The sequence below is a fragment of the Cavia porcellus genome, unplaced genomic scaffold, assembly GCF_034190915.1.
Source record: "Cavia porcellus strain 051 isolate PalLab524CR breed Dunkin Hartley unplaced genomic scaffold, mCavPor4.1 scaffold_24, whole genome shotgun sequence".
NCBI classification, from domain to species: Eukaryota; Metazoa; Chordata; class Mammalia; order Rodentia; family Caviidae; genus Cavia; species Cavia porcellus.
The window spans coordinates 39,856,111-39,882,975 of record NW_026947507.1 but is presented as its reverse complement, the minus strand read 5'-3'; the positions used below and the strand labels follow the sequence as shown (position 1 = coordinate 39,882,975).

Genomic DNA, 26,865 nt, shown 5'->3' with positions numbered 1-26,865 from the left:
ATTCTTATAGGCTGTGTATCCTGGTGGGAGCTCTCACTGTTTCTCGTGGCTGAGGAAGTGAAGATCTAAGATGTGGAGTGATCTGTCCATAACCATGTGAGGAGAGACCTGGAGGCCACACTTCCTTGACACTAGCCCAAGGCTGAACTCCCCTGTGGGACTTAGTTCTGTGTCTTCAACACCGCTTCCCCACCTCCCCAGTTCCCTCCCCTCAGCCTTTGTTTTCCTGAATTTCCACTGGCCACTCTGCCCTCAGCTGTGTGTCCCAACAGAGGCTGCTTCCTAATTTACACACTCATTGATGTGTGAATTTCATTATCCACGTGTATATGCCAAAGGGCGCCCAAGAGCTGAGGGGTTCACTTCCCTGAGGACCAACTCTCCAGTGCGATTAAACTCTCCACAATCTCGGCAAATGCCAGTTGCGCGTGGCCCACTCACCTCACTCTCTCGGGGAAGAAGAGGGCCATGCTCCACACCAGAACGCCTGCCCAGTCGTGGCCAATAAACACCGCCTGCGGGATGCCCTGTAGGAGGAGCAAGTGGGGCCAGATGTGACATAGGCGAGTTTCCGGTTCTGGTATGGAGAGCCAAGAGGCAAAGCATCTTCTGCCACGCCCAGACCCCTCTGCCAAGCTAACTTCTCCAAGACATCACCCTCCTCAAGCTCCCATTCCCACACAGGCTCCCAAGCACCTCAAGAACCACCGGCCTTTCCAATTTTCTTAGAAAACCCTGACTTCCTTCTCTTACTCTATCCCCTCAAATCAAATTCTATCTTCCGTTCTCCTATGTCTCTCAAAAGAAGTATGGCTGCCCTTTCCCTGTTCTGTGGTTCTCTTCCACTAAGTCATTATGATTCTGCCATCTCTCTCTGGGAGAGCTCCCTCCTTTCATTACCCAGAAGTTCAAAACTATCTTCCTCCTGTTCTTCCTTTCTGCTATGCTGACACCTCGTGCCCTCTATCGCTCACCTTCCCTGACCTGGAACTCTGCTGGGTGCACACACCCACGACCTGGAGCCTTCCCTGACCTTCCCAGTTTACAATGGGAATCCAGGCTCCAATGGTTATGGACCCTGGAGGTTGCACCCAGGACTCTGCTCTGAGTGACATCCCCAACCCTTTTTTAATTTTGAGACAGGGTCTTGCTAAGTCACTAAGTTACCCAGGCTGGGTTCCTACTTGTGATCCTTCTGCCTCAGTCTCCCAGAATGCTGGGATTAGAGACCTGTGCCACCACAGCAAGCTCATGCTCCACTCCTCTATATTCTCAGATTTCGCCAGTCACCACCCTAAATAGTTCCTTGAGTTTCTGCAGCTTGGTGACTCCCTGCCACCCAAGTCCAGGCACCTCCCTCTAAAGGCTGCTACCACAATCATCAACCGTTTTGTGTGGCTTTTCCTGGTTCTTACCCATATCTTTTGGCATGTCCTTCCTATGGCTTCCGTGGGCCTCCTAGACCCCAGTGTCCCTCACTTTGCTCCCTCCTCAGTCTCTCATCTGGGAGTGATTTGTTGCTCAGCCCTTAGGGTCATCCCTCCTGTTTGGACACCGTCCATGAGGAACTCATCTGCTCATACCACTATCATTCCTGTCTTCAGGGACAGACAACCACCTCACCTGTGGCTGACCCAGGCCACTTCCCACACCTCCCACTCATGACCATGCCAGGAATGGACACCTGGCCTTGCTGACCTGCAGCCACAAGTCCTTTTTCTCCAGTCCAAGACAATGTCAGCCAACTCAAAGTCTTATAGCAAGATGGCCACAGAGTCAGAACTGGACAGCCATGGAGGTCTTGCCCCTGTGAGGTCCCCGACACACACATTCTCAACCCAGCCCCACAGGGCTGGGGACATCTGAGGACGGGCTTCCACTTCCCCTCCCCTCCTGTGTTCCACGGGGCTTTACTGTGGACATGGCCACCCAGAGTCTTCTCTCCACTCTCACATCCTCTGCACAAGCTAAACCCTACTATTTTGGCTTCTCTCTACTTTGCCTCTCTACATCTATGGCCTGGCACTGCCCTCCCTGTGTCCTATGTGCCCCCGGCTGAATCTAGGTGGGGAGAGGGCGGGACAGAGTGGAGTCTCAGGAACATAGTGTGTGCTCTGCCAGTCTCCGTGGTGATCTGTTTTCACTCTTCATCACTGAGTCTGACACTGGTGTCAAAGGCAAGCGTTGTAGTTTAATGTGTGAGAAGTGATGTGACATATTAAGCAGTAGGTCATCTCCACCTTCTCCCCTGACACTCAAGGCTCTCCTCCCTGGCTCGCAGCCAGCAAAGACATCGCTCACACACAAGTGACTCCACGCAATCCTTCAACACTCTTGCACCTTTGTCTCTGACCCTCTCTTCCTGCCTGCTGCTCAAGGCTATGCCTTCCCTGCCCTGCTTATCTCTGCCCAGGGCTCCTTCAGGTGATACCTCAAAGTCACCCACCTTCCCTTTAATTATCCAGCCTCAAACATCAAGTCCATGCAATGACTTACCAACTTATCCAGGAAGGTCACCATTTCCTAAGAAAGAAAACACAGCAACGGAATCAGAAATTGTGTCCACCCACCTCAGCCACTTCCAGATCAGAATTACTCTATTCATTTGGTTTAGGGCTGATGATGAGGTTCCTAAGTCCCTGTATTGAAGCTCTTACTCCTGGCATCTCAGATTATGACTGAGTTTGGAGGTAGGGTCTTTAAAAATGAAGTTCTTAGGATTTTCAGATGAGTGTTAACCCAATGTAACTGGTGTTCTAATAAGAGTGGGGTAGGACACAGACACATGCGAGGACAGGACATGGACCCCATGGGGACACAGGGAGAACACAGCCCCCTACAAGCCAAGAAAACGAATCCTGCTGATACTTGAGTCTTGAACTTCCAGCATCCTGAACTCTGAGAAAATACATTTCTATTCTTTAAGAAGCTCAGCCTGTGGCATTCTGTCACAACAACCTGGTGGACTATGACAGCCTTGAATGAAGAATTTAGATGAGGGCTTCTCAGAAATTCTTAAGGTGCCTGGAGAAACTGGCTGCACACACAAGGTTCTGCATGAGGACCTGGACCCACTGCCTGTGCAGTGTGCGTCCTCAGGTGCTGGGCTGCGGGAAGAAGAAGGCAAAACTGAGGCCCAGCAACAGTGGTCAGAGCAACCTGAGTCCCCTTTCACAGAAAAAGTGAGGGGGCTGTGCGATGTGAACGCAGTACATTTTTGCAGCTTCTTGTAGGGGCACCGCTGATGTTCTTGTGTAGAACCACGACTCCCTGAATACTTTTCAAAACTTCCAACCACCACTACATGTTCTTTCTGTTTTCTATTTCATACTTTTGCCTTTAGGCTCCCAGACTGGCTGCAAACCTAACCAAGAACTTGGTGCACTTTGCTGGCTCTCATCTCCGCAGCACCTCTGCCTCCCAGCTGCAGAAGAAACTCAACGTGCGGTATTTTGAGTTTCAGAAAATTCCAGCTGTTTAAGGGCCAGGGTAGAACCAATACTGATGGTTCCAGGACAGTTACGATCTCTTAATGATTCAAAATTTCACTTCAAAGAAACCAACTCTTTATTTTATTTTTATTTTTTGTTATAATAGCTTTGTTGGAAGATTCCTGGTGCTACAGAAATGTTTTCCAAAATGAAGTACCTGGATCTACAGATATTATCTTGTTCTGCCCACAGAACTACCTACTGGAAAATTTTCAAGAGAGCTGTGCAGTCAGGCAAGAAGCATAGATCGTACCTGAGTGCATCACGGTCACCTCTTCCTGCAGGTAAGGAGCACTTAACCGTCCATTCCTCCCCTCACCAGTGGCTCCATCACCAATCTGTGACCCAGTACACTCCCAGTCCGATATGTGTAGGCTGTCATTTATAAATATCATCTTGGGCTGGGGATTTAGCTCAGTGGCACAAGTGCCTGCCTGGCAAGTGCAAGGTCATGAGTTGGATCCCCGGTACCAAAAACAAACAAACAAACAAATATCATCTCAACTTGCCATGAGAATTCCTTCCCAAATGCAATGCTACATGCTTCCTTAGCATTTAAAGGGAGGCAAAGACAGAGCTTAGAGCAAAGAAAACCCAGGACAGAAAAGATATTATGGAAGTTACCCAAGATCTTTCTTACCTTACATAGCAATTCCATGGCATATTCTTCTATTTCTGCAATTAAAAATAAACAGTATATTTTATTCCCACAATTTAAAATGTACCAACAAAATTTAAAAATCCCTTTGTAAGAACAAACACACACGCGCAAGTTATGAACTGGTTGTGTTTAAAGTTTCAGTCCAATGTTAACTGACTTTTGTGTGTGATGTGAGATAGGGGTCTGATTTCATTCTTCACTTGTTGAAGAGACTGTCCTTTTCCTAGCGTGTGTTCTTGGTACCCAAGGCATTGACTGGCTGATACTCTGTTTGTGCATCTATTTCTGAGTTCTGTATACTGTTCCATTGGTCTACCTGTCTTTTTCTAACATCTGTATTGCATGCTTAATTACTGCAGATTGGTTATGTAATTTGAAATCAGGAAGTACACATTTCAAATGCTTCCAGTTTTGTTCTTCTGTCTCAAAGTTAATTTGGTTTTGTGTCCTCTCTTGGTTCCATGTGAACTGCAGAATATTTGTCTACCTATGTGAAAAACGCCATTGGAGTTTTGGTAAGGTTTGAATCACATATGTACATTTCTTTGGGGAGTATGAACATTTTAACAAGAATAACAATTCTAGAAGGTGAATTGAAAACAGAGAAAAACAGGAAGAAATGGTTCACAGAATTCATTCAAGAAAAGTTCTAAGGATGGAAAGATACTTGCATTCACCAAATGATAGAAAAAAAATCTATGTTAGAGCACAATGTGGTACAATTTCAGGATACAACAGATAAAAGCTCTTAAAAGTGTCAAAATGAAGGGCAAAAAAGACAACAATCAGGTAAGAAGGCTCAGAGATCAGAAAATCCGGAGACTTCTTCACAGCAACAGCAGACACTCATACAAGGTGAGACAGGGGCTTGAAATTTAAAAGTATTTTAAACCTCAATTCTGTTGTCAAAGGACAAGAAATGTCTACACAAGTTCTCTGAGGTATATGTGTTGTGTGTTCCAAATCATCATGCTTGGCTTTTGAACTCCATGTCATCTTTCAGCAATAACTAATGTTCAAATTATGGTTTTCCAAAAGAGAGGGACAAAGGCAGGAAAGGAGGGAGAAAGATGGAGAAATAAAGCAGGGAAAAGAAAGGGAAAAAGAGAGGGAGGAAGAGACAGATAAAGAAATATGAATATGAAGGAACCAGGGTAAGATCACAAGTCTGTTTGGTCAGGACGGTTCCAGCTCAAGGGATGCTGGCGGATTAATAGTGCATTTTTCCCCTTTTATTACTGAGCTCTGCCTGTGAGACCCACAGAAGAATGAACTATATGTGAACAAAAATGTAACATGTTAATGGGTAAATCACAGAATGGAAGCCCTCAGCTGACTTTCCCAGCTGGCTGAGCTGGAGGCTTTCCATTCATCTAAACTCCTGTATTATTCAAGAGGCTGGCTAAGCTGAGCCACACAACCACCTCAAGGGAATGACACTCCTAACATGATCCAGCACGGGGCCCAGAGGTCACCCGAGTGGGCGCCAGGTCAGGTCCTCGGGCTGCAGACATCCCAGCCAGATGTGCTGGGTGTGATCGCCGGTGGCAGCTCTGCATAGGGGTGGCAATGGATGTGGTTCACCCAGCCCAGCCACCCACCACATCCTGACTCTCAGAGTGACCAGGAACCATGCTTCTACCTCCATGGTGAGGATCTTGAGCATCGGGCTGAGGACACCTCTGAAAGGACTCCACCCACCAGGAAAATGCTTGTTAGCCTGCATGCGGTCTCAGGTGCTCACAGGCCAACTAATGCCCATTCTTGGATAGATTCCCACTGCGACATTGTGCTAAGAATCTGTCCTCCAAAATTACCGCAGAATCCAGCCATGCTACTTCTGCATGCATACTGAAAAGTCAGAAAGCAGCAACCAAGCAGGTATTCGCACATCCATGTTCATAGCAGCTCTATGCAAAGTAGCCAAAAGGTGGAAGCAGCCTGCGCATTCTTTGGTGGATGGATGGAGAGGCAGGATGTGGCAGACACTCGCAATGAAAGGGCATTTATCTTAACCAAGAGGGAAGCCAGCATTACACTACCTCATGGACGACCCTGGATGCTAAGTGAACTAAAGCAGGCACAAAGTACAATTACTGCATGATTCCACCTCTGTGAGGCACCTGGAAGACTCAAACCCATGGTGAGAACGTAGAACAGGGCTGCCAGATGCTGGGGGAGGAAGCATTGGTTTGTTATTTCGTGAACTCAGCTTTCAGTTTTACAAGATAAGAAGCTTTCTGAAGAAATACAGTACTTCCAACATCCCACAACACTGGGGATCAGGACTTGGCTCCCTCTGGCTCCCTCAGGAACAGGATTTGAATTTCTTTTGGGAACATTTGGGGCCCGAAGTGCAGAGACACCAGACACTGCAGGAAAGGAGAGGATGAGTCCGATCCCCTCAGAGACAGCCTGCTCTGCCCTAGGACAGGACCACTCGGTGGGGTGGAGAGCAGGGAGAGGCAGACACTCAGCCACACAGGACAGATGGAGAACACCAACCCACCGGGAGGGGAGGACGAGTCACCGTAGCCTTTCATGTCCATAGCTAGGACCCGGTAGCCGGCCTGGGCCAGAGCAGGGATCTGGAAAGCAAATAATTCAGGTGCACTGCGGCATAGTCTCACAGTCCAAGCTGACATTGCGTGCTTGCTTCTCCCCGTCCCCTTCCTGCCAGTGGCTCCATCCCACACACCTGACCTCTTCACCACAGCGTCAGAAGGAGTCCACCTGCTGGGGCTGCCACAAACAGTGGTGGGTTTGTGCACTGCGCCCGTGCCACAGGACTTAAGAGAGCACCTCTGCTGGCAAAGCCCTTGCACATTCGCTACAATGCTTTCCCAGCAGGTGGAGAAGGATGTCAAGAAGCTGTCTTCTCCTCCCCTCCCCAACTGGGGTGGCCTGACCTCCCTCGGTTTCCCTTACCTGGTACCTCCAAGAGAACCAACTCTCAGGGAACCCATGGCAGAGGCACACAACAGGGCCAGAGCCCAGCTCCACGAAGTGCAGACGGACGCCAGGCTGCCAGGAAAGAGGGAGAGGCAGTGACCGCCACATCTCTATTAGGCCAGACGGATTGGACACCCCTTCTGCAGACCTGACCGGTGCTGTGTTACTGGGTCACTAGATCTCATGTGACTCAGCTTTTTCTCAGCCAAAGACCTCAGTGTAGAGGGAGCTGGCTGGTGGGGACAATGACTGATCTGTGCCGCTGTAACAGGTGGTTTTCTCCGTGACATGCGGACGAGGCTGGGTATCAACAGAAAGACACAAGGTAGCCTTGCTCTCTTAAGTGACTGTCTACTGATGAACTCACTTGCTGTTTTACCAGGGCCTGATCGTGTGCAGACCATAATACTCATGGTAATGTGCAGAATTCCATTGCTATGCAGTCAGAAGCTGTTTGGTTCTGAAATAATGAATTTTTTTTTTCAGACTTTGCTACACTCAGTGCAGCCAGGTCACTCGCAGTGAGGCAGACTCGGTCGGAGCTCGCAAGCTGGTAATGTTCTGGTCCTGAGTTGACCCACACAGCCTCAGACCCACTGATGTGCGGCCAAAGGCAAAGACAGAAGTAACTAGTACCTAAAGTGAGGCAAGAAGACACCCCAAAGCTCTGAGGCTGTGTCTGGCGTAGATCTGCTGGCCGGGTCAGGATTCAGGGGCCCCTGTGCATATGGCCTGGCTTTACTGTGGCCCTGGCTGCCTGGTACCTAATGGCCTTTTCCATTAACCCTCCCACCATGGGTTCCCTGTTTACCACTGCCCCTCAGTACCCAGCCCATGCCTGGCACACAGAGAGTGCTCCCTAAATAGCTGCTGAATGAAAATTTTTCTATCATCCAGAACACAGGCCAGATGTGCACAGAACTCTGCGCCCTGGGCTTCCTAAGGCCCCATGGCCTGCTGTTCGGCGCGGTTGGACTCACCGGTCTTCCTGCTTTGCAGTTTCTGAGGCAGGGACCATGTGGAGTATCAACTTCCGAGGAATGGGACTTGGGGTAAAAAACTGTCACTTTGAAAATGGTAGTGTCTGCAAACACCTCTGCAGGTTATCCTCCTCGACTCACCTTTACAGTCACGTACCCATGGCTCACGTCATTGGGGCTACAGGGGACAGGCAGAGGGGCTGGAGTCTGGGGAAGCTGGAAGCACAAAGGAGAGACAGAGGTAGTGCACATCTTCCTAGGAGCTGTTCCCAGCATGAGTGGAAGGCTCCCACCGGAGTCCCCAGAGGTCACCTTCGCCACCCTTTCCTGAGCACTGCTGGTAACAGACGCACCTCCCTTCCCCTCTGGGGAAAGCTGCACTCCCATCTCCTGCCTCCCTTCTTGTGACTGGGTTCTTTCTGGTCACTGTAGTGCAGACGGCCTCTCAGCATGGTTGTGAAAACTGCCTCAGTTTCTCTACTATCTCTAGTCCTCTGTCTGCCAGCCAGGTGTGTGCTGTGACCTCAGAAGACCCAAGAGAAAGACACTGAAACCTGTAAGCACCTCTCCCTGTGCCAGGGAAAGTGAGCCCTGGCCATTGTGAACCGAGCTTCCTATGAGCAAGGAAGGACTGCTGCGTGCTGTAAACCCCTGTGATTCCAACGCAAACAGCACTTGCTCCGCAGTGACCCTCAGAGGGTCAGCAGCTCGCCAGCTCTATCACTCTGTGTCTCTGTGGAAAGTGGTCTTCTTCACGTGAGCCAAAACAGACTCCCAGGGGCCTTTGCATTTGTCTGCTCAGGACTATAACACAGCGCCACAGACTGGGAAGCTTAACCTTTCTTCCCTCACGATCTGGAGGTGTGGGCAGGGCTGGTTTCTCCTCTCGCCTTGGCCACCTTCTCTCCATGTCCTCATGGGGTCAGCCCTCTGTGCTGGTGACGCCACCTCCTCTTTTTAGCTGACGGGACTGGAGCCCACCCTCTCTGACTTCATTCTACCTTAATCTCTTCTTTCAAGAACCCCATCTCCAAATCCAGGGACCGGGCATTCTGCATGGGCATTTCTGAGAACACAGCTCTGGTACTGGCCCCCTCACCTATCACACCACAAGGGCCAGGGCTGGAGAAGGCCTGCCCTGTGGGTTCTGTGTGACCACAGGCCTCAGGGCAAGCCAGGACACAGGTACCTCAGATCTGAGGTGCAAGCTGGTCCCCTGGTGACCTGGGGACACTATTACAGCTGTCCTGTCCTTCTGGATGAGGCTCAGTTGCTACTTAAGAGCCACCCTCTGACTGCCACATGGCCAGTATGAGCCAGGCAGGGCTGAGTGGGTGGCATGCTCTCAGGATCAGCCAAGGACCGCGCTTCTCACAGGAAGAATTTTCATGCAGTGGAAAATGTCGTTAGTCCTGGCTACTCAGGAGGCTGAAGCAGGGGAGCCTTTGAGTGCAGGAGATTAGGACCAGCCTGGACAACACAGACCTTGTCTTGGAACAAAAAGAAGAAACAGGAGAAGGGAAGAAAGGAAAAGAAGAAAGATAAAGAGGAGGAGGAAGAGAAAGAAGAGGAGGAAAAGGAAGAAGAGGAGAAGGAAAAGGAGGAGAAAGAAGAAAGAATTATTTACTCCAAAAAGCAAGGTGAAGACACCTTTTCTGGTTCTTCTGACACACACTGGTGTAAATGCCTGTGCTCTGAGTATGTCCTGCTCCCACCGCAGAGGCACAGTGCTCCCCATACCTGGGCGAGGGACTCCCTGCAGAGGTGAGGGGTGGGATCAAGATGCGGGAGCACCAGGAATGCGGTCCCCTGCTCAGCACTTTTTCCCCATTAACAAAGGAGTGCAGGGAAGCCCGACTTGACTTTACCTGTGTCTTTGTCACTTTCTCCAGTTCCTTCAGGGCCGTGCTGGTGTCGCGGGCAAGGATGGTGACCATTCCCAAGTCCCGAGCCGGCTTCAGATTAGATCCCAAGTCATCTAGGAAAACAACCTGAGTGGGAAAGAGTGTGGATGTCACCAGGAGAAGACTTGTGTGACAAGAAGGAAGAAGTCATCAGGAAGAAACACGAAATGTAGAAGGGATATTTATGGTGCGGAAATAAAGAATCCTTCTACTCTGTTTTCCGCTTCTTCTTGGAATTAAAAACATATAATTACACAAGCACACACATGGACCTACAGAAATCCCCACACGCACCTACTGGTTGCAGCCAATTTTGTAACTGCAAGAAGACTGCGGAGAAAATAATCTTATGCAGAGGATCATAAAATTCATCCAGAAAAATCGATAGCTACAAAAGTTCAAAGGAGCCTGTGAAAAAACTCTAATGGTGGCAGATAATAAACAAATTACAAACTTACAAAAAAGTAGAAGAGTTTGGTACCAGTGATGTAGAAGAGAGCCTAAAAATAGGCTCAACTACAAAGGAGAATTTAGCTTCTAATAAAGGAGCCAGGGAGGAAGGTTACTGAATGACCTTGGGATGAATGGCCCGTTGACAGGGTGGGGGGAAGCGGGGGAGGGCAGCCTTTCTTTGCATTTTATCCCAAAATAAACTCTGAATGGATCAAAGATTTAAATTTAAAAGGAAAGAATGAAAGGGGGAAAAAAGACCTTAAAAGTTACAGAAGAAAGCATGAATGTGTTTATTTATGATCCAGGACAGAGGCAGATTCCAAGCAAGTCATCCACCTAAAGCCATGAAAGGGAAGAGTGTTATATGCATGCGTGTCCTTAAACCCAGGGCCCCCGGATCGGCTGAAGCCACATGTACAAGAGAGAAGTAAAGGTCCTGGGACCGGACAGGCAAAGGACCAGGGACCGGGCTCAGGGTTCATTCTGATGAGCTCTTGCAAGAGGGCCAGCAAGAGAAGGGCAGAATGTGCAGAAAATAATTAAACTATGGTCCACTCACCATGTGGACAGTACAGCTTATGGGAACCCTCCTGCTCGCTCACTGGTGGGGTGACTCTAACTGGACCTGTGGCCTTGGCAAAGTCTCTCAGGGTCTGTCTCTCTGTTAGTTAACTGAGGCAGTTAGTCTAACAGCTTTGGATAATACTTGCTTTGACCCAAGTCCTTTAAGAGACACACACACGGAGGCCAGTGCTCACCTCTGATAGAACTTTCTAGATTGAAAAATGGGTAAAAAACATTTTGGAAGAAATCCTAGCCTGGGAAAAATACATTGAGAACTGTCCTGCCAGATCCCAAACATAAACTCCTTAGTGACAGAATTGTGGCACGGCTGAAAAGATAGAAGTATGAAATATAAATGACCTTTATTTTAAGAATGTGGGTAGAGCCCCCGATCCTCCGGGGTTTGGCATTCTCCCCTCCCCCTCCCGGGGCGGGGAGGCGATCTCTCCGGGGTCTGGGAATCCCTCTGACACGTGGAGTAGGGGCATACATGTTAGCTTAGGTTGGGGGTGGTGCCTGAAGGGCATTAGGGATGCGCAGGTGTCTCACTGGTATTCATTTTGTGCCAGAGGCAAATTCCTAGGGGTGGGCAAGATAAAGCTCCTTGGTTCCTGAGGCCTTACCCCTGTGGGCCAAAATCCTTTCACTTAGTGTTTGTGATTGCGGTATCTCTGCCACACTCCTGTCCACTGAAACATCTACATACCTCACTGGGACTGGCCTTCAGGGTGTCCAGGACAAGCTTGTAGATCTCAGGCTCAGGCTTGATCATCCCCACCTGGCACGACTCAACCACGAGGTCGAAGTGTGGGCTCAGCTCACACATCATCTGGGCCACATCACTTCTCTTGGCTCTGTCATCCAGCCAGTTATTGGTGAGGATGCAGGTTTTAAATCCTGTGCAAAATGTTACCAGTGAACAAACCAGCTATAGAAGTTGGCCCTAAGATGTCCAGATGCCCCACGAGGGGCACCCACAAGGGGCCGGATAAGTCCTGCTCACTTACATCCACTTCTGCATACCCAGCTTTCAACAAGCGAGCTGAGGATTACCAAGAAGCACTTCGTGGCACAGAGTCCAGGGTGAACTGGCAGGACAAGGGCTCTCAGAAGACTGGGGAGGGTTAGTCCCAGCTCCCTGTCCATCAGCATTCAAAGTGGCTTAACATTCCTCAGCTCATCTGGCCCTTAGCACTTCTTGAGTGAGAAGGGCAGATCTGAATCCCTTATTTATGGATGAGCAAACCAAAGCTCAGATAAGGAACAAGACCGAGGAACAGATATCAGAGCCACACGGTAAAGGTTCGGTATTCCTTGTAGGCTGTCCTGCTGCAAACCCTGCCTGGCTGTGCTTCCTGCTGTGGCCATGGAACTGCATCCCCATTCAAAACCAGACAAGCACAAATAGAGGCAGCTCTGTCCCCTGGCTCCACCTGCCAATCAGGGTTAGAAACAAGACACAGATGAGTTCATGGTGAAGTCCCCTCCTTAGAACAGGAAGTGGGGGACTACAGACAGGACAGGAGGTGGTGCTATCACTTGAATGGGTCCCTCAAAGGCAGGTGTTGGAAATGTAATCCCCAGTGCAAGTGTGCTGGGAGCCAATTAGACCTCCAGGGCTGTGCCCTGATGAATGGAGTAGTGCTGATATAAACTGGCTTGAGGCTGTCACTGAGTTACCTTGGTCTGCTGAATGTGCTTGCATCTCTTGCCCTTCTGTCTCTAGCCATGGTAGGATGTAATATGAAAGCCCTACCAGGCATGGGCCCCTGACCTTGGACTTCTGGTCAGAACAGGAAGAATTAAGCTAACCCTGGTCTCAGGTACTCACTTAGAGTAGCCCAGAATGGACTAAGACAGCAGGTGTAGCTTCCACCATTCAAGTCTGCTGGTAAGAGAGGAGGGGCAACTTCACATGTGCCAATGGAGAAGTCCCAGGCACTGACACTAATAAATGTCACTGGACTGATGTGATCGGATGTCTTAGGTTATGTGACGTAACCTAAACCCGTGCCAGCCAGTTTATTGCTCAGTCACTCTGATATGCAGAGGTTGACAGAATCATAGTTGCTTAAAAGGCCTTTTTTTTTTTAAATCTGTGACGAATTTGAGGTCATTCTGGTCATTTCTACTACCAGTGGACATATAGAAAAATGCTCCTAAGACAGTCACTGACATAAACTGCCTTACTAGATCACATTCTCTCATTTTTCCAAGTATTCTGATGGTGCTGCTTTTGGCATTTGATAAATCTTGCCGACTTTAAGGGCTGGTTTTCATCAAGGCTCAGAAGAGCAAAGATTTCAAGACACAGTTAGCTGTAGTCTGGCCTTGGCCCTGGTGGTCAGGCCAGGAAGCAGCCAGCATGGGAGCCTTACCCTTCTTCCTGAGAGTCAGTGCTGCCTGAAGCATGGGGCGGTTGATGCTTCTCATGGAAATCGCCTTGTCAAAGATCTGGTGTACAGAGAAGCTCTCGGGGAGGCGGGTTCCAGAGGCTTCAGAGCACTTCCTGCAGTCTTCTTCCATGAGTGGCACCCACTGTGGGGGTGATTCAGGGAGTACATCAGTAGATGCGGCCACTAGAAGAGCTGTGACCAGTCTCCACTAAGCCTACACTCATGCATTCCCTGTGACCAAGCAGTGCCCCTCCTGGGGACCCCGCCTCTCGAGAAACACCCACTCCCAGCAGTACGGATGGATCACGGGACGCATCAGCGTTGTCACTGTGGCATTGTGCCTACCATTGCTGTCTCACTAAAACAAGACAACAGGATGAGTCCCTCTAGGCAGCAGAAAGATATTCCCACAGATCTGAAGTCTGATTTGGTGCTCATTCCCTGCTCACAGCGGGTCACTTCTTGCTTTCCTCACTTGGTGGAAGGGACCAGCTTGGATCTCTGGGGTCGCTTTTCTAGGGCCTTTGATGAGGGCTCCACTCTTCCTGAAAGCTGCTTATCTTAGGACCACCACCTTAGACACTAGCATGCCCCAAATGGAAATGATACAAGTACCTAGTCTTGTGGACTTGACTTATGTCCCTTCAAAACTCACATGTGTGACAGGTTCACCTAATGTAGCTCAATATATAAGTGTATTTGGAGAAAAGGCCTCTAAAGAGATAGTTCACACACAGAGAGGTCACTGGGCTGGGTTCTAATCCAACATGACTGAAGTCCTCATAAGCAGAGGAAGCTGGGATGGAGACACTGCTGTGATGGTCATATGGGTCCTGTCCTCTGAAGTCCATGTGCTAAAGGCTTGGTCCTCAAGGTGGTGCCATTGGGAGGTGATGGAACAGCTAGAAGGCAGAGTTTTAAGTCACTGGGGCATGCCCATAAGGGACTGTGGGACCTTGTCTCCTGTCCCCTCTTCTGCCTCCTGTTCCCTGATGCAAAGGGTTTTATGTAGAGCATCTGTTCTGCTGCATGGCCATGCCAATGCCCAAACTCATGGGGCCGTCCAGTCTTGGATTGAAATCTCTAAATCTGTGAGTTACCTTTTCTCTTTATAAAGTAATGCCTCAGGTGTTTCACTCTAGTAATAGAAAGCTGACTCACACACACACACAAAGGGAGAGCTAAGCCTGGATGCCACCAGAAGGCAAGTGAAGGAGACCTCGAAAGAAAGCAATTCTGCTAGTTCCAGTGGTGTGGAACTTCCAGCCTACAAAACTGTAGGAAATGCCTGCTGCTTAAGCCACTGTAGTCTGTAGTGCTGTGGATTAAATACCTGTGTCACTCTGAAAATGCATATGCTGAAGCTTTTGATAGCTTTTGGAGGTGGGGCTTTGGGAGGTGTTTAAATCAGGAACATGGAGTCCCATGAGGGAACTGTTGCCCTAATCAATAGACACAAGGAAATTTGCTTTTCCTCTTTGCTTTCTACCATGTGAGGATACAACAAGAAGAAGGTCCGCTGCAAACTAGGAAGCGAGTCCTGCCCAGGCAGGAATGCTGTGTGGATCCTGGATTTTCCAGCCTGCAACACTGAGTAAAGTTAGGGAATCTGTATACAAGTTACCCAGTTTATGTGTGACAGTGGCAGACATAGCCCTAGCAATTAACATACTCACTGAGAGCAGAATGGTTTGCAATATCACAGCAGTAGGCTATGTAAGAATCCCACAGCGAACACCTGCTGGACACTCCCTAATAACTGAATGGGTTAGTGATAGAGACACAGTCACATGGTGGCAAGAGAGTAAAACTACCTCTTGCTGCCTGTCTTTCCTCTATGAATCCCACACGTGTAACGTGGAATACAGGATGCCAGACAGAGAAGACTTCATCTGCACAACTCTACTTACACAAAATCCCAAATAGGCAAGAGTGCTGCTGGGTTAGGGGCCAAGTGGCAGGTGATCGTGGATGGGTGGTATCCATGGGGCGCATCGTCGAGGGGCCAGGGTGCTTGGAATACTTCATTTCTTGATGTGGGTACTGATGACCTAAGTGTGTTCTGTTTGTGAATTTTCTTCTGAATAGTCCCTGTGTGTGCTTTTTTTTTTTTGTTTTCATAGTATACACAAATGCACAGTTGAAAGGTGACATTCACTTATAAAGTATGACTTTTCAGAACAATGCAGGCTCAGGGGGTCTTTGCCACAACAGAATTCAGGTTCTCAGACGTCTTTCTCCACCTCCATGAGTTTCATAGGAGCTCCACTCAGTCACAGGAAGCCACTAAAGAGCCTGAGTGGGGTGTGGGGTTTCACACTGACCGCTAGAAATTCACCCTAATATCGCTCATTCATTAGAAGTATACAGCACTTCTCTCTTCCTCTCCATTCCTAGAATATTACCATTTTTTTTCAATTGGTGAAAACTTCAGAAGTGCTTGTTTCCAGTAATCTTGTCACTGTTTTCATGTAATACTCCCCACACTGACACGCAGAAAAAAATAAGATTTGCTTTCTATCACAGTGGGTCCCAAATTCTCTATTAGAGTAGTGAGATTCATTAAAACTTTTCAACATATAGCATTTTTAAGCTGGGTGCATATAAGCAGATTCTCGATATCTTACTTTCTTAGAGAAACACTGACAGAGAGTTCCAGTGGATGGTAGAGTTTGTTGGAGATACCTGAAGTTATACTAAGAAGAAAAACTACTATTTATTGAGTGCTTACTATGTGCTAGGCACTGTGTTAAGCATTTAAGGTGTTTCACAACACCCTGTGAAATGATTGAGTGATGTCACTGCATCTTGCAGAGGGCCAGACTGAGACTCTGGGAAATGAAGGAACTGGCTGTGGTCACATGGTCTGTAAGAGAGACCAATCATGCAGGCCCTGATCGCTGACTCCCAAGTCCACCCACTGAATCTCGATCCTGCGACAAAATACTTGACAACCACATCAGAATGGAGGAGAGGTGTGTCTGCTTCACAGGTGCAGAAGATTTAGCCTGTGGTCGGCAGCCCCAAGCCGGTCACACTACGGTGGAGGGCACAGAACAGCAAAGCTGTTTAATTCCTGGCAGCCAGAAAGCAGAGTGGGGGAACAGCATCTGAGAGGAAGGGGCCAGGGCCTGGACGGACCCAAGGTCATGCCTGTACCCCCCCTGGCCCACCCAGGCACATCCAGAAGTACACATGCCTAATCCACTAGGCACCTCTTAGTCCACTGAAGGCGATGACCACTACAAACAACCCTGATGGCTCTGTCCTGAACAGCTGTCTGACTGTGGCATTCCCTGGCCTGGTTCACGAAAGGCTGAAAGTATTTAGTTGGCCCAGAGAGACTGCACACCGGTCCGCGATGCCCCTTCAGATGTCTCTTATCCTTCTGCTTGGTCTTGTGAGTTACACAACACAAAGGGCACACAGGTGAAGAAGACAGGGCCCTGCCCTCAAGGGGCTTACATCAGGGTGGGAGGCAGGAAGCAGCAGAGAATTTTTCCCCTTGGTTCCCCTCACCTGGGAAAATGTGATCTCTCCTCTCATGAGGCGGGCGCTGGAACCACGCATGCCCTCCCTTTGGAAAGCGTCTTTCAGAAAGCCCCTGAAAGACATGAGAACAACCACGTCACAGATGTTCTGGTGACTTATCATGGCAGCACACCGGGGACAAGCATGATTTACATTTACAGATGACTGGCTGTTGGCAGAAAGGTGAGCTGCTGGGGACCAGGACATACAAGTGCCAGGTTGACATCTTTGTCTGCATGGAGCCATTTTCTAGTTCACATTCTTCAAAAGGAATCAAAGATTTTTCTCCAGTTTCAATTATGCACATAGAGTTACCATCTTATCTTGGTGTCATCTTCTTAGTATCTCATAATGTCACTACACTGCATTTGGAGACAGTGTCTTTAAAGAGGTCATGAAATTAAATGAAACCACTAGTGTGGGCATTAACCCTATATGCCCGATGTCCTATAAGAGGAGGAAATCGACACAGGAAGACCATATGGGGACATAAACAGAAGAACACAGCTACCTACAACCAAGGAATGAGGCCTCAGAAGAAACCAGTCCCAAGACCTTGATCTTTGACTTTTAACCTCTGTAGATGTTTTCTTATTAAAGCCAATCAGTCCATTATCGGGTGAAATATACTTTGGCTCTTATGAACTTCAACAAACTAGGTAGTTACAAATATTTACCACCCCTGAATAAGAAAACAAGTCCTTCAAACAAGGAAGTTTTATTTCTGAGAGCAGTCAGTACTTTTATCAGACTAGGCCTCCTCAGACAGTAACAAGGCTCAATCCAAAAGGCAAAATCCAAAGGGACAGACACCCCATACTTGCTTGCTGAACTTCCCTGTTTCCGCAGTGGTCCTGCCACATCTTTTTTTTTTTTTTTTTTTTTTTGTCGTTTTTTTCCTTTTTATCAGTACCAGGGATCGAACTCATGACTGCCTGCTTGCAAGTCCTGCCACATCTTTGCATCAATATTACCAGACAGCCTTGTGGAGGCCCAACTGGATGGTTCTCCTGGAACAAAGAGCAGTCACCTCCACTTTGTCTAAACCTGGCCCTGTCTCCATGTCCTGATATGTACAGAGTTGGCTGGGCCATTTCCTTCTCCCTTCAATTGGCTCTAAGCAATGTAAACAGGGCTGGTTGAGGTGCTGATGCGTAATCTTTGAAGCCAGATGAGAGTCTCTGTTTCCTTACCCCAGGACTCCCCAAAAACATGGCCCAGCCATGGGGAATATAGAGCCACCACTCCACAATGTCAGCTGGGATGAGCCTTAAGATAAGAGGCTGGGCCTTCCCAGGGCAGAGAAGTTGGCAAATCAGAGTAGAAGCACCAGGTCCCAAAATATTAATGCTACCTCCATTGTGTTATGCAGATTGTTCTTCCTGTATATCCTTCTCTCTGTATATCACAGAGGTGCTTTCTGGCCTCCTACCTAGCCCAGCTCACAGCACTCATGTATTTCCTGGCATTCTTACAGTCACTCATCCTCAACCACTCCCTTCTTCACAATTTAATAAAATCCAAATTTAAGCATGAGTTGAGGCCTTTGTTGAACTTTCATCCTGGCCAGACTTGAGACCCCTGGATCCCCGGAACTATAAATGTGTTTTAGTGTCTTTATTCTTTTTTTTTTTTTTTTTTTTTTTTTTTTTGGCTTTTTCGTTTTTACCGAGTGTCTTTATTCTTGTTGTGGGTTGCACTGGAAGTGGTGGATTGAAATCAACTATTTGCAGTTCCAATAACTTTTTCATGGGATCACAAATATAAACTTCCAGGACTGAGACAAGGACCAGGAAGGGCTCTCTGTATAGCTTTACTCAAGTTCACATTGAATTCGCATTTTCAGTGTATAAATTAATCGCCTGTAGTCAACTGAGAGTCTTGCAAACTTTATCACATTTTTGAAATGTGTTAGAACATCTCCATGCCCTCAAAAAGATCCCTCACGTTCCTTGCCTCACAACACAACCTCAACTGGGCCCTGCAGCCCACGTCCTTCATCTCCCATGCCAAGGACTCTCCAGTCCCCAAGCTCAAGGTCTTGCTGTCTTCAGTTCCAGTCCCTGAAGGCTTTCTATCATTCTGCACTGTTCCACTTCCAAGCTCCCAAGCCTTTTATGTTACTGTGAGCCTCTCACCAATTACTACACCCACTAACCCCATGATCCATTGCTATCATTTCCCTTGCCACCCTTTGTCAAAAACCCTCCAGAGCTGCTCACTGGTTGTTGAAGTATGGACCTGCTTGCTCATCAGCATGGCCTTAGGGCTGCACTATGGTCACCGCCTCTTCTCAGCTAGCTGGAACACTGAGAGCTCTTGTGCACATCCCATGTCTTCCACTCCAAGCCTTTGAACATGCTGACCCCTGCAACTACAATGCACCCCCACATACTACTCTCTATCGCCTTCCCGTCAGCCTTCCTTCCAGCATTTACATTTTTCCTGATTCTCCTGATTGGATCTACTCTCTTCCTTCACTGAATCACTCGAGCTTGTGCCGTCCTCACGTGAACTTTGGCTGAGTTTTCACGCCAGATGGTGAGCATGTAAAAACTGGTCAGGGTACAGCAAGTCCTTCTTGCTCACCTTCCATATTAACACTTTCATGGTTGGTTCACAAGCTTGATAGGCTAATCAGGTCAAGGTACATGTTCTAACTCCCTGAGTTTAATTGGCCTTGCTGTGACCTGTTTTATGTCAACCAGAAATAATTCTAACCATGGTCCCCAAGGTAGCTGTGGAAGGCCAGGTCAAATAAATGGTATATGCCCCATGCGTCATTTACATATGAGTAAAAATTTGTAAATTAAAAAAGTACCAAAAACATACCTGATCATCTACCTTACATGTAATCTAATTTATAGGCTTAGTACCTAATAAAACATACAAGGGAAGGTACACATTAAACAAGTGGCCCAAGTGACAGCACTGAACTGTGTTCTGATACGTCTCTGGAGACCTGCAGCTTTCAGGAGCCCACACGTGCACCCCATCCCATGCCTTGTACGTAAGTCACAATCACCCTAACTTCAGTGAAGTCACAGGTGCAAACAGACCTCATAGCTTACCCCCTCTTTATGTCTTCTATTTTTGGATCAAATTTATGAGTCAAAATGGAGTAAGATCACATTATTGTTACAAAAGACTGCTTGGAAACGACTTCCTTTTTCCTTCCTCACCTTCTGTTGGCTTCAGTATGGAAGAATCCTAGAATCCTGAAGCAAATGACCTGAATTGAGCAAGCGTGGCTCACAGGGGGATTTCCACTTCCAAATCTGGTTCTCTGTCAAATCCTAATTACCTGGAGTGTGATTATTTGGATCATGGACTTTGTAGCCAGCTTGTTTATGCTCCTGGATGACATATTTACTCAACAAACTGATACCATTCCCAGAATGGCAACTGAGGAGGTGCAAAGTCATGAACTGCAGAGGGAGGAAGCTAAATGAGGCAGCCAGGTGTGTGTGTGTGTGTGTGTGTGTGTGTGTGTGGTGTGTATGCCTGTGTGTGCAAAGAAAAACGGAGCTGCCTCAGGTTAATTCTGTCACCTGGAGCAAATTCATCTTCCCAAGCCTCTGTCTCCACATCTCCACAGAAATGAGGAATGCTGTAGTCTTCGAGCCCGCTTTGGATGTGGCTCACTGGCAGATCCTAGCCTTTTGTCATTTTTATAGGATAAAGGTTAAAAAGCCCTATTGGCCGTGGAATCATAAAAATTCTAGAACCCTTGATGTGGCAGAACTTTCTAAGGCACCTCTCTTTCACCTGTAATTCAGGATTGCTATTTGTTGCTGTCCCACTGTGATCTTTTCTTTTTTTTTTTTTTTAGCTTTTTAAATACAAATGCACCCCTCCCTTCTGATGGCAGGAGTAATACCTGTTTGCAAGTTTTAAAAAATATTGACAAATACAAAAACATAGAAAAATAAAATCACAATACTGCCTGGGATTAAAAGAAAATAACAACTTCATAAATCTACCTGGGATTAACAATGCCAAGCATACTTTAGTAGGTTTCTTCCAGTCAGGTTTCTGTATGCAGGCTTTTTCCTTCCCTTAGCTGGAACTCTAAGGTATGGTTTTGTGATCTGGCAGGTTTGTCTGTATTGTTACAGGTGTTTTCCGATGTTACAGACCCGCATCCTGAGCACCGCATTATCAGTCTCCGGTTTCCCGGTTAGTAGGCAGGAGGCAGCCTCCACAGGTTGTCACCACGACCAATGCCCCTGCATCACAGACCTTGGGAGAGAACTTTCTCCTCTTCTAAACCACAGCCAAAGTTTTAAGATCCCGTCCAAGGGAGAGAATGAGAGAATGAAGCGGCAGCAGATAATTCCACTCCCCTTCGAAGCTTTCAATGTAAGGTGCAAGAACTCGGGAATCTCTAGCAATCTTCAGTAACCTTTAATTACTTAGCATTTAGAAAGACAACGGGTCCACTGACACGCACTGGTATTTTAGGACCAGGGCATTATTTCAGCCTCTCACAGGGCTCAGGCCCTAAAACAACCCTCATCCAGGGGTGAAGTTCACAAAAGCAACTCCGAGGCAAGCGTCCTGCGGGCTGCGGCGCGGGTCCCCTTACCTGGGCAGCCCGTGGGCTTCCTCCGCGCGGCTGAGGGCGCCCATGATCGAGGGCAGGGCCAGAACCCCATCAAGGTCGAACACGGCCGCACGCAGCGCCATTGCTAACGGGGCCTGGACCCGCACTCAAAGCCGGAAGGCCCAGCACGGAGCCACAGAGCCGGAGAACTGCTCTGCAGGAGCCCTCACGGGTGGCCCCGCCACGCCCCGCCCAACCCCGCCCACGGCCACGCCCACGCGCCCGGGCAGCGCTGCTGGTCCTGCTTGGCAGGCACCGCCCCGGCCACGCCCCATCCAGGACCCCCCCCCACCCCAGCACAGTCTCGCGCTGAGTTGTCCTGGCCAGGTTTCTCTGGGATCCCAGTGCAAACTGCCATCTTTGACCCATGACCTACAATCCTATATTCTGATGGCAGCCTAGCTTGTCTCAAGTGAAAGTCCCAAGTCCTCCTGCCTTGGCCTTCGCTGACTTTCCCCACCCCTGGGCTCTGGGGCCTGAGGGCGGGGCAGGCCGTGCAGGCCCCTGGGAGTGTGTGTGTGTGTCCGTGTGTGTCCGCACGCTTGCTTATTTCATGTTTGCACCCAGAGTGGGGAGTGTCCAGCAACTGCCTGACTTCCACGGAGGGTCTTTTCCAGATGCCTCCCTAGCCGGGCTGCTTCTCTGCACAGGTTCTGTGTCAGGAGGAAATGTGTTTCTACAATAAAGCACAATATTCCAGCCAGTGTGTGCCAACTCAGAGGACTTCACTCTCTTGAGAGACGGAAGAAATAAATTGATGTGTTTACCCTTGGTATGCTTTGCTTGAAATAACGCCTAACAAATAGGCCAGATTTGTTTTTAATCGTTGTTTTCCAGACCATTGAATTATTTATGTTTCCGGAAACGCTAAAACTTCATCCAGTTGGGAGTCTTTGAGCTGTGTTGGTGTAGGGATTGCTGGAGATGTGGGTGCCTTGGTAATGCAGCTCCTGGAATTAAAAATGCAAGCTCTGGGCTGAGGACACAGCCAAAACCTCCCCCACGAATGTGATCTGAATGAATCCAAGATCTCCTCACCATGTAGCCAAAAGCCTGCGGTGGCCGTGCCAGGAGCCTGCCTGGAATCAGAAGCCTGCAGCCTTCTTTGGGTCATACAGGCACCAGTTAGATCAGCTTGCTGGGCCTGCTTTGGGTTGCTTTGCTCTTAGTGAGCATTGAAAGCGCTAGTTTCTCTTGCTTCGCTCATGACCTCTTCCTGGCTCCAGCCTGGAACATGGAGGGCTGTTCCCTGAGGGTCATGAAAAAGTGGAAAGCAGTCAACAATGCCAAATGCTGCAGCAAGAACTGAGAAAGTAAAAAGTGCTTTAAATTGTGGTCTCAGGTGACACCAGGTCCTGTTTGGGAGCACTGTGAGTGGAATTTTGGAGGGAGAAGCTAGATTAACTTGAGCTTCAAGACTGAAAGAGAAAAAGAGGAAAGTAGAACACTAAAATAGTCTCTCAAGAAGTTGCTGAGCTCAAAGGTAAAGAAAAAAATAAAAGCAAATTGCAGCTTGTCTTACATAACATGCATCCCCTTAAATTTTAAGCCTCAAATTTACCTGTAGGCTCCAAACTTGCATATCCAGCTACTTACTTGGTACCTCCACCGAGTGTCTAATAGACATCTAGAATTGATTACGACTAAGGCAGAATTCTTGTTCCCTTTCCTCCCTCATCATCTATTCCTGCCACGATCTTTCCCCCTGCCATCAACTCTATTGCTTACAAAGATCTCAGAGCTGTTTCCTAAACCCTGGCTGCCTTTTAGGTCGTTGTGTCCTTGAACTCAGGTCCAGTAGTGGTCAGCTAGCTGTGGCAGAAGTAGTAGCTTCTGGTTCACTGGTGGTGTGGTGTTTCTTTTTTTTTTATTTTTTATTATTTTTTTTTAAATTTTTTTTTTTTTTTTTGTCTTTTTCATTTTTATCGGTACCGGGGATTGAACTCATGACCGCCTGCTTGCAAGGCAGGTGCTTATGCCACTGAGCTAAATCCCCAGCCCCGGTGTGGTGTTTCCTTTCCTTTCTTTTCGATGGTACTGGGAATTGAATCCAGGGCCTCTGCACTGAGCTACATCTTTACCCCAGTTTTCTTTTCCTTTGAAACAAGGTCTTGCCAAGTTATCTAAGCTGGACTCACATTTGTATTCCTCTTGCCTCATCCTCCTAAAGCACTGGGATTATAGGTGTGTGTCACCATATTCCATTGGCATTTAGTTTCTTTAATACCCAGCCTCAGGCTGGCGCATCCATTTGTTTCCAAATTTTCTGGTTCCTAATGTCCCATATATAATCCTCTTCTTCTCTCTCATTTAAAAATAGATGATTTCAGAAACAGTGGTTTCTGGGTGCTGCATCTGAATTCTGGTTGGCAGAGTATTATTTATGCATAACAAGGATCTAGAGAATGGGCTTGCAGATGCCCCATGGGCAACTAAAGATAAGATGGAGCTTGCATGGCCTTGACACTTGATCCTGCTCAGCCTTATGTGTAAATACGTGAGTTGCTTGCAGGAGCATCTAATGCAAGATTTATTCACCCTGGCTTTAACTGGCCATTCTCATCTACTTCAACACTGAGAATACCCAAAGAAGAGAAACTAAAGTAGTTCTTGAGATTTACAGGGACATCCAATTGCCAGCTTTAATAACGTCCAGTTCCAAGCCCCTTGGTCCAGTGCCTAGAGGTCTCCAGTCATTCTTCTGAACCTGCAGCCACCTTGGATTCCAAGAAAAGCAGAACCTTGCAGACCACCCTATGATGAAGATACTCCCCAAGCAGCAGCAATTGGTCTTTGTTACACTTTGTTTCTGGATGTCTCCCCAAAGCCTCAGACCTTCATAGGTAGGCCTTTGGGGAGGTGTTTGAATCTTGGAGATTTGATATTCATCAATGAATTAGTCCTCTGATGAGTTTAGAGCTAACTGTGATGCTAGGAGGAAGTGCGTTACTAGGGTGTGGTCTGAATCTGTCCATTTCTCCTTCTCCCTTAATCTCTGTTTCCTGCTGCCATGCCATGGACTGTTTCTACTTCTCTACACTGTGGCCCTGCCTTGGAGCCAGGCAACTATGACTGAAATCTCTGCATACAGCACTGTCAGCCAAAATAAACCTTTCTTCTTTAGATTGTGAGTGTCTGGTGTTGTGTCCCAGTGACTAGAAAGTGACTGAGACTCTCCATGATAGGAACAGCCTGCTCTGAAGCAGGAGCTGTCCTGTCCAGATGGGAGTCACAACATCCCCCGAAATTATGACGGCTGTGCCAGAACCTGGCAGGATCAGTCCTGATAGCACCAACCAGATCAGGACTCGGCTCAGATACCTTTGCTGCCAGCTGAGCAACCTACAGTTATGCAACTTTCCAACCTTTGCCTTTGTTAGTGTATGAATCCCACAGCTTCTCTCCATCTCTACAAGACAAGTCTTGCCTCTTTTGTTCTGTCCTTCCCTGTGTGGCCAGGCTGATTAAAACGCCTTCCCTGCGAGACCAAAGACCAAACTCATTCCATTGAGTTCTCCAGAGCAGAGACTTTAGCCCCAAAACTCCATCAACAAACAAATAAGCAGATTTGAAAAGGTAGCATGTGTACAGAACTGATTTTCATAAATCTCCCCTTTGCAAAGGAAAATAAGAAACTTTAAAAATATGAGACTCTACTTTCAGAAGAGAATGATCTTGGCTAAGAGGAAGCTATTATGCTATCACGTGGACCTTTTGTTTACCTGGGAGCAGGTCATTAATAAGTAGCTCTGGTCTGCAAGAGTTTTCGAAACCTCGGGCACTGCCGCCCTGCGTTGCTTAGGCACACTCTAAAGGTCTCAACTGCATCTCGCTGCACTCTGCCCCTTGTCGCAGGTCACGCCATTTTCTGCTTGCCAAGTCACAGGAAGAAAATGGCTTATTGCTATAGGAACTGGATATCTTTTTGAAATATGAATCCTGATCTCTGCAGCTACTAATTGTAAGATAGGTGAAATATGGCTCAAGCGACAGCATGGAATCATAAAACATGATTCTAGAATATAAGTAAGTGAAAATTCCTAAACGACCCCTGGTGTCAAAAACTAGATTGTTAACAGACTTACAGTGAGCTCCCTGGATTTCATTTTGGATTTTCTGCCACCCTGACCTCCATCCAGCCCAGGGTTTCCTAGCTCTATTAGAAAATAATTGAACTCTCTCTTTTTTTTTTTTTTGTCTTTTTCCTTTTTTTATTGGTATCAGGTATCGAACTCAAGACCGCCCGCTTGTAAGGCAGGTGCTTATGCCGCTGAGCTAAATTTCCAGCTCTAGAAAATGATTGAACTCTCACAGGTGGTGAACGAAGTTTACACTGCTGCCTCCTCCTACTTAGGAGACTAAATCAAGTTCAAATCACGGTTGCCTCTCCTGGTTTTCTGAACCCACAGTCCCCCCGAAGCTTTTTCTTGTCCTAGAGTGTTAAGTGAATTCCTTTAACTCCTTCAGCAAATGTGTGTAAAGCACTAGCTATAGGCCAGGTGCTGTTCTAGGCATTTCAAATTCATCTGTAAAAACAACAGGTGGAAGCCAGAGGCCATCATGGAGTTTTTATTTTAGTGGAATTATAAATTCAAATAACAGCTTGTTTGCTTCTGAGTCAATGAGAAGAATGAGAATGCAAAGATTTTGTGGGGCTACTTGACATTTTTCTTGTTTTTTTTTTTTTTTTTCAGCCACCCAACATCTTTAGCCGGTTCCTGCATATAGAATATTCCAACCAGTTGTGGACTTCTGGCTTCCAGAGATGCACGGCTTTCTTGAAACAGCCTCTTTCTTCCTTGACGGTTTGTACATTTTCAGTTCTGCCTTCTCATGGCATAATCTTCAAACACTGCGCTTCCCAGGCTTCCCGACTGCCAGTGGCATGACACAGGATCTGCTGGACCTGCTAGTTGGGTGTACTTGCCTGTGATTTAAGTGTGGGAATGAGCAACCTAAGGCAATGGCTGTGGGATCTGGAATGTTCTTCCATTGATGGCAGGAGCAGCCGCATCTATTTTGCCTATGGAGGCTGAGATGGCATTTCTGCAATCTTGTCAGGCAACAAGGTGCCCATTGGTGGCATAGCAGTGGTATAGAGGTGACCTTGTGATAGTTGTATCATTTCCAGGTCCATGTCATTGTGCTATTCTTGGTTGAAGAGTTTCCAAGCTTGCTTTTCATACCCTCCATGAGGCTCTGTGAGTTTTTAATCTCCTATAATAATCTTTCTGCTTCTATAACCAAAAGGAAGTTCTGTGGTGCTAAACAAGAACCCTGTAAGACAGACGCATTTTAGATTAAAACCCATGAATCTTGGTAGAAGA

The 26,865-nt window shown here is 47.6% G+C and overlaps 1 protein-coding gene across 4 annotated transcripts in view; it reads right to left on the bottom strand.

Moving 5' to 3' along the window:
• Positions 1–21,728, bottom strand: part of Ephx2 (epoxide hydrolase 2) — a 38,220-nt gene extending 16,492 nt beyond the window's left edge. For 2 of the 4 annotated variants that reach the window (XR_010042666.1, XM_063234914.1), the window contains exons 1-11: positions 21,521–21,728; positions 16,921–17,005; positions 13,384–13,543; positions 11,712–11,902; positions 9,953–10,075; positions 8,226–8,300; positions 7,081–7,176; positions 6,662–6,740; positions 4,132–4,166; positions 2,497–2,523; positions 442–527 (exon numbers count right to left, since the gene is read on the bottom strand). Coding sequence is in view for 3 of the 4 variants with exons in the window: in XM_063234914.1 (XP_063090984.1) it covers positions 442–527; positions 2,497–2,523; positions 4,132–4,166; positions 6,662–6,740; positions 7,081–7,176; positions 8,226–8,300; positions 9,953–10,075; positions 11,712–11,902; positions 13,384–13,543; positions 16,921–17,005; positions 21,521–21,621 (1,058 nt within the window). In the remaining variant the exon portion in view is untranslated. The remainder of the gene's footprint in view (positions 1–441; positions 528–2,496; positions 2,524–4,131; positions 4,167–6,661; positions 6,741–7,080; positions 7,177–8,225; positions 8,301–9,952; positions 10,076–11,711; positions 11,903–13,383; positions 13,544–16,920; positions 17,006–21,520) is intronic. The other 2 variants (XM_013143559.3, XM_063234913.1) reach the window with 2 other exon arrangements.
• Positions 21,729–26,865: the final 5,137 nt, after the last annotated feature.